Genomic DNA, 8526 nt, shown 5'->3' with positions numbered 1-8526 from the left:
TTTTAGAAAAATCTTCATTTCGAGAAATCAATGCGTCACATCCAATACGTTAGGACACAACGTGTTGAATTCCCAATAATGAGTTCTTATTTTTTTGATTAAAGAGAAATGCTCGATTGTTAGATTTAACGAAGAAAATCGGAACCCAATACGTTAGGGCTCAATTTCCTTGAAAATCCTAAATACAAGCATTATCTCAATTTTGAAAATTTTGAAATCGAGTGAAAAATGATGTGATGCTACATTAAATATACAATGCAATAATAAATATTACGATGGCATAGAAATAATATGAATAAATGAATAAACAAAATCGATAACAATAATCCATGACATGCAAAATATTAAATGTAAACTCAATTATTTAACGAAAGGAGGAAAGCCAACCAAATAAATGAAGAAAAGAATATATATAATATGAATATAGAAATTATGAAGATTAAAATATGCATATGATTTACAAATAAATTTTTGGGTTATGGAACGTATATATATATATGCAATACATAATATTTATGAATATAAAGAAAAATAGATAAACATATATAGAATATAAAATAGGTATTTAAAAATATATATATTTGAGCCCCTTTTTTAAAAAAAGAATAAATATCCATATGGATAGAAATAAAACATTTGTTAAAAATATATATACACATGCACATATAAAAAATAATGATAATAATAATTACATTATAGAAAATATACATATATATAGGAAGATAAATGGATACATAAAAAGTATATATATAAAAATATTAAATAATAATTACAATATTAAAAAATAAATATACGTACATATAAAAATATTTGTTTTAAAATAAATAAATAAATAAATAAATAAAAACAACAAATATATATAAATAAAAACTAATTAAAAAATAAAAGAAATAATTACATTATGGAAGTTAATTAATTTTAAAAAAAGAAAAAAAAACTAAATTGAACTGAATATGAAAAATCTGGGGGAAATCTGCAAATAAATAAAACTCAAAGGATTAAATTGAACACGCGAATTACATAGAGGGGCTGGAAGGGAAATTTTCTCCTCTCCTCTAAAACGGCGTCGTTCTAGCGGGGCTAAATTGAAATTGAAAGCAAATTAAAGGGTTAATTCTAAAAAGATAAGAAAAACTAATTGTAAAACATTAAAAAGGTGCGAATAACCCATAGGGCTCGAATGGGAAAATATCTCCATCCTTTGAAACGCGTCACTTTATTAGGGCTAAATAAAATAAATAAATAAAATTCGCAGCGGTATCACCTTCTCCCTTTTTTAAAATCGTAAATAAGTAAAAAAATAATCGAAAAAGAAAAAAAACAGTATGCCACCTTTAAAAAACTGCCAATCGTTCTCCCTTTTTTTATTGATTCCCTCTTTTCCTCCTTTACAATGAAGGGAGAGGCCTCTGTTTATACTTGAGTCTCCCCAAATCCAACGGTACAGATTAATTACATCATCGGCTAAGATTAAAGAGTATCTACAAATAAAATCTCTAAGATTACAAAATCATGTCTTCTAAGATTACATATCATATCTAAGATTGCATATATCATATCTAAGAATGCATATCATATTTAAGATTGCATATCCTCGAAGATTATGTTTTCATATGTGAGCCCGGGCTAAAATTGGGTATTACACCGTTAAAATGAATTTGTTTCTCTGCTTGTGCCATCATTTTGGGTCTTGTATAAGTTTTGATTAAGTTGAATTTGGTCCATTTGAACATAGTATACTAGACAAAACAAAAACATAAACTGACTTGATTACTAAATCTCTCAATCGAATGCTTTGAGGTGGTTTGATAAGTATGAAAGTTTTTTTATCTCTTGGTGATTAAAGTGTTATTTTTTTAGAGATGTACGTCAAATTTAATCAAGGGAGTATTTCACGCAATTGGGAAACTTGTTTATGAAAGCTATTATGAGAAAAATACTGAAGATAATTAACGAATAAAATCAATCTTTAAAGGAGTGTTTCAAGCTTATCAAAACATTGCTTACTGATCACGTTGAATAGCCTATGAATAGGTTATTGATCGACACTATTCTTCAGCCGTGTGGGGTGTCTTTGACACGCCCTCGTCTAGGGATTTGTTATGGAGAGAGATTATATAATGTGAGATGTTTGGGGAGAGTGATTTATACAATTAGAGTCGATATTGGGGTTGCAATTACTTTTTTGTGTAAGGGTAAATTGAGCTTAAGCCAATAGGTGATCCAAATAATTGATGAATAAAATCATTCTCTGAGCGAGACTTTGTAGAGGTATGATTGGGGAATCCAAACTGCGTTAACAGATATCGCGTGTCGATTCTCTCTTTTCTTATCTCTTTGACTCGCTTGCACTTTGAACTGATTGTGCAAGCTCTCTAATTCTGCCTAGATTCAATTCCAACAGTAGTTAGAACGAAACTATGTTTCAAACTGTTATTAACCAAAATTTTCAATACCACTAATAATCAGATTATCATAATTGATAAGGAGTACTAACCGACGTTTTTTTAAAAGCATCTTACTCAGGACTTCCTTCTTTGTATGGAACCAAATGCGCGAACACTCTCGAAAAACTAGGGAAGTATAGCGTTCCTTACTTTTATCTTAAAATGTTTGAATTTTCTTTACCCAAATTAGAAAAAATTAGTGAAAGGAAAATAAAAGGAAAACTAAAAATGTAAACTATCTTTCTTTCTTTTCTTTTTTTTTACATATTTTATTATTTTATAAAAAATCTAATTATAAAAAATCAATTCATTTTCCTTTCCCTGCTTAGTTAAACAAAAAAAATTAAAATTGTTTCTTTTATCATCTTTTATTTTACTAATTTTAATTATTTATTTTTCTTAACTTTCTTCTATTTCTATTTCACTTTTTCAATTTCTTTTCCTTTCTTAGGGCCAGTTCTTTATTGCTTTTGAAAAGTGCTTTTCAGAAGTGCTTTTGAGAAATTTGAGTGTTTAGCATTGCTGTCAAAAAGTGCTTTTGAAGAATAAAATGTCCATTTTAGACATGAGATTATAAAGTAACAATATGTATTTAAATAATGTTCAAATTAGTTAATATTATGATATTTTAGAAAAAATATAAAGAAATAATTTATTATAACTTATTGTTAATATTTTAATATATAATATTAATTTTAAATATTTCTAAGTAATTAATATTAATTATTTATAAAATTTAATTATAATATATAAACTATATTTAAATATTTAAATATAAAAATTAAATATTTGTAATTAGATATTGACACGATTGTATTATTATAAAAATTATTTTTTATTTTTAATTAATGCTTTTAACACATTTGTATTATTTTATTTTAAAATATATTTGAATATATAACTCATATTATATACTAATATAACATAAAAAACATAAACCTAATGAATTAAAATATTACATATATTTGGATTAAAGTTTTAAAAAGGGATAATATTTATATATCAAATATAAATACTAAAAATTTGTCAATAGCATTTACAATTTAAAGTGAATTCATTAAACTAGATGCTATAGCATCTCTTGTTAATTCCATTTCAAATCCACTTGAATTGTTTGATTCATCGTCATCGTCACCATCATCATCGTCGTCGTCGTCATCATCACTTTCTCGACCATGCGCATTTTCTAAATCAATAATATTCTCATATGCCCAGTTAATATCTTCGTATTCCATAAAATCTGCATCATTTCGACCGACATGTTTTCGGATAAAATTGTGTATCGTCATTGTAGCAACAACGATCATCGTTTGCTTCTCAAAACTATAACTTGGCATATCCCTTAAAATGTACCATTTTTTTCCAAAACACCAAAAGTTCGTTCAATCACGCTACGTAATGATGAATGTGAATGATTGAATACTTCTTCTTTACCAGATACCGGTCTACCTCTACGAAATTCAGGTAAATGATATCCCTGACCTCTATATGGTTCAAGATAACCTTTCATTTGAGGATATCCAGAATCAACAAGATAATATTTTCCTACAAGTCATAATATAACAAACAATTAATCATATTACTTTATTAAAATTATAAATTAAAAAACTTATACTTTATTATTTAAAAAATCACATATAAAAAAATCTAACCATTTGGTGGGTGCGGAAATTTGTATTTCGAATCTCGAATTACATCAAGAAATGTTCTAGTGTCATGTGCCGATCCTTCCCATCCAGACATGACAAAGGTAAAACACATATTAAAATCACATACTGCCATAACATTTTGAGTCGGGATACATTTTCTTCCAATATAGGGAATTTGTTCATTTGGTCGAAGAATAGCGGCAATGTGAGTACCATCAATTACACCAATGCAATCCTGAACAAATAATTATATTACTGTCGTGCATATTTTTAGTCAACCAAATATATTAAAATATAATAATATAAAATTAAATTTTTACCTTAAAATGCGGCATATATCTAGAATCATTACGTATTTGTTCGAGTATTGAGCTAAAAAAAGGATCTTCGGGTGCAATTAGATCAGTGGCCATCCTTGAAACTTTCTCAAGCACAATTGCAAAGTGTCGACTTATTGTTGATCCAGACCTCTTAAATCTTTCTCGACATTGGGAAACTTTTGCGCCGGTGCCCAAGATGTATAAAAAAATTCCCAACATTTTAGTAGAAGATATGTTTCTTGAAGTTTGCAAGTTGTATCTTGTCTCCAAAACTCTCAACAAACTTGTGAATACCATTTTAGACATCCTAAAATTAATTACATAACGTGATTCATGACTGTCGAGGATCTCTTAGATCCATGTCTCACTTGACTGTTTTGAATCCATGCATGGTTGCCTCAATATATACATCTCGTAATATAATTGCACGGAAGAAGATGCAGCAACAAATAATCGATTAAAACATTCCATGTGTTGTAAAATCTCTTTCTTTTCCCTTTCATCATCATTTTCATCACCGCTGTAATTCTCAACTATACTCATCACTTGTAAATAAATTTTATATCCAAAATCATAAATAAACAACTATTGATAAAACTAATTTAGTATAAATAAGTAGAACATAAATTCAATATCCAAAGACTAAACATAAACAACTATTAATAAAACTAAATTACACATAAATAAGTAGAACATAAATTCAATGTCCAAAAACCAAACATAAATAACTATTGATAAAACTAGTTTAGCATTGTTGTTTAGTCACATAATAGATATCTCTGAACCCTAGAAGATCAGAAAATGTTCAACTATCCTCCATTTTTGACTTAAGCCGCAAAGCTCTAATCTTGGGATTAATTGATAAAAACATAATTCGCTTGTCCTTATTGAGTAATAATTTAAGTGTGAAAAAGTATAGCGGACTAGCTTCTGGAACTTCTTCTGACATGCTGTCAAGCACTTTAACTGCTTGTGGAATACCATATGGATCCATAACAGGAGTCAAACTAGATGTGGCTTGACTCATATTGTCAGCTGCATTGCATAATTTTTCTATTTGACTGGACAATCTTGCAGCTCCTCCAATTTTCTTTGAGGATTTCTTTCTTCCAGTTTTAAAATGTGAACTTGATATCTCAGGGTTTTTTATTTTTTGACCGTTCCCATCAATTCGAACATAATTTGAAATGTGAATATCATTTAAAATGTGAACATCATTTCTCATATTTTCTTCTTCATTCTCTTCAGGTATTTCGTTGGTAACATCCTCAAAAAAATCAGTCCGGAGTGTATCAGAAGAAGATGCCCATGCTTTATCACCTGTTGCAACTATCCCCATGAACATTTGATCCAACTTCCCTTCGAATTCGGGATCAATGCCCGAAGTTTGAAATTTTTGAGCTTCAAGCACAACCTACATTTAAAATGATAATTTAATAACAACAATTATCAATAACCTCATAAATAAAATTTTTTCTAAACAGATCAAACATAAGATTTTTATATCCGAATCCAACCTTTGTTTTATACTGTCTAACACTTTTTCAAAAACACCACAACACAGTCTACAAGCAAATAAATCCAAGAAAATATTTTTGCTAAATTAAAAAAAAACAATAAGAAGGTAAGATTTTTTTTCTTGTTTTAAAACATCAAATTGAACTATTATTTAGAAAACATATGGCAAACAAACAAACAAAAAAAACAAAACCATGGCCCAAACATAAGTCTCTACTCCATTCCACCAACAAACACAACAAAAATCAGGTTAGACTATTGAAAACATTAGAGAAAATAGTACAAAAAGCTTAAAATAAAGGTTTTGGTTATGCCTTAGCTAGTTTTGAGCTGAAAAGGATGGGGAGAGATGTCGGAGAAGAGTTAACAGAAATTCTTGCCAGGAAAACAGTAACTGGATTGATGAAAATAAGAATGAGTTGTTTCAAACTGGTTTGAGAGAGGCCACAGTTGACTGGTAACTTATCAGGGATTGAATAATGCATACATTTATATTAGTTTTGATAGGAAAATGGAGAAACAACCGTTGAAGATGAGGGCCGTTCCAACAGAAGATTATGAGTGGTCTGTGGAAGGATCTGCTTGTTCCTCTTGTAGGAACTTACACTTAGGTCCAGAACTTGAAAGAAAAGAAAAGGAGAAATTGGAACGCATGTATGAAAACGTCAGGCAGCCTTGGTAGTAATGCAACCAGCAGCAAGGAATTGAATAAATGCAACAAATAAGAGTACTATTGGTTTCAAAAACAATCAGCACTAGCAAGTAAATTTGACCAGAAAAACAGGCAAACATTAACTGTAATATCTAAGGAAAAAAGAATACAAGATTATAGTTTAAGATAAAAGATAGCTGATGACTTTTGAACTTTTGTAATGCCAAAAATGCCTGCCAAAATATTTCAAAAAGCCAAATACATAGTCAAACAAGAACTGATTAGGATAATGAGAACTTTTCGAATGTGCCAAAACAAAGACACAAATAGCCTGGGCAGCAATGCATTAATCAAACTTAGGAATATTAAATCAATTTCTTAGGAATATTAAATCAAGACCACTAACAATCAATCCCAAAATGATCTTTAAGGAACCATAAACATGAAACGACAACACAAACACAAATCCGTAAACATGCATAGGATTCATTAAAAGAAAAAAGTACATATGCGTGTGTGTGTATATATATTTACAGTCTAGTTTTAGTTGTTCCAAGGAAAAAGATCAAAAGGAAACAAATAATAATGTAAACTGAAAGTCTAAAAAATAACCTTTACTCATACTCCACAACAATCTCATATCCATCGAAACTGTAAACCAATTGAAACCCCCATTTTAAGTATTATCCAGTTTGGCAAAACAATCTTCTAATTATTTGCAGAAAAAAGAATAGAAATCGAAAAGATGAGACTTCATCATCAATCAATCAAAATTCAAACTGTTGACCAAGTAAACCACTAAATTCAGCAGGAAAAGAAAATCAAAGCAACATCATTTATCAATTAAAATCATCAATTTTTTAAGGATAAAACACATGAACATGGCATATAGCTAAATTAAAAACAACCCCAAAAGCTTACATTGTATCATCATGATAGTTTATTCCACCACTAATTCAATTCTATTAGTTTCAATCCATTGTTTAGCTAATTCTTCAAAAAACCAATTTTCAAAACCTTAAATTTATTTCCAATTTTGCATAAAAAAATTCATATTTTTTTCAAGGACAAAACACATGAAACACGAAATATAGCTAAATAAAACGACCCCAGAAGCTTACATTTCAATGCCTCCAAATTTATCCCAATTTTGCATCGAAAATTCGATTTTTTTAAGGATAAAACAATGAAATATGAAATATAGCTAAATTAAAAGAACCCCAAAGTTTACATTACAGCAAAAATAAAACACTCATAGAAAAGTTTTTCTTTTTAAGAAAATAAAAGAAAAAATACTTCAAAAATGGGAAAAGAAAAAGTGATGGAGCACTAACCATGAAATTGGGGTTTGGTGAATAAGCTTGGAGGAGTAATCAGATTCCACTGTAGCTAAGGCTCCAATCTACTGTTATTCATCTCAAAATGAAATTATAGTCAAATAATAAACCACAATTAGAATCTAAGAGAAAGAACATGCAAGTATTCAATCCTCGTGAAATGCAGATGAACATTAAGCTCAAACAACTATCAGAATCTATCACACCCAAATCGGCAAAACACGATCTTAATCTTAGACATAAATTATGCAACAAATCACCGAAAACATTGAAGAGCTAGGCAGGTGTCGAAAACATTTTCAAAAAAAAAAAAGATCAAGCAGTTTCGTAAATTCATAAATAGGATACCTTTTAAACTTTTTGAGATCTACTCGCTGGCAAAGTTTTCATCGAAAAAGATCCTTTTTTGCCCCTAAATTTTGATTTTTTCGGTTTAAAATTGAATTTTGAAACATTCAAATCGTTATTTTCTTCATTTATTTGAAGTAAACACCGGATATTCTTTTGCAGAATTGTCTTATATCATTACGTTATAGGTATAAGTCAGCTCATTCCACTTTTGAGAAGTTCCCTAAAATTTTCTATTTTATTCAATTTAGTCCC

General features: G+C 28.9%; 1 protein-coding gene across 1 annotated transcript; it reads right to left on the bottom strand.

Moving 5' to 3' along the window:
- Nucleotides 1–5122: 5122 nt before the first annotated feature.
- LOC107913091 (uncharacterized) lies at nucleotides 5123–8244 on the bottom strand. Its single transcript, XM_016841535.2, has 2 exons — nucleotides 7921–8244; nucleotides 5123–5830 (listed from the first exon to the last, which is right to left on the bottom strand). Exons 1-2 carry the CDS (start codon nucleotides 7921–7923, stop codon nucleotides 5222–5224), a joined length of 612 nt encoding a protein of 203 aa, XP_016697024.1. The 5' UTR covers nucleotides 7924–8244; the 3' UTR covers nucleotides 5123–5221.
- Between the last annotated feature and the right edge of the window lie 282 nt (nucleotides 8245–8526).

This window comes from Gossypium hirsutum, chromosome D11 (assembly GCF_007990345.1).
Source record: "Gossypium hirsutum isolate 1008001.06 chromosome D11, Gossypium_hirsutum_v2.1, whole genome shotgun sequence".
In the NCBI taxonomy this organism is placed as follows: Eukaryota; Viridiplantae; Streptophyta; class Magnoliopsida; order Malvales; family Malvaceae; genus Gossypium; species Gossypium hirsutum.
Note: the sequence above shows the minus strand (reverse complement) of the source record. Positions and strands in the feature narration are given on the sequence as shown.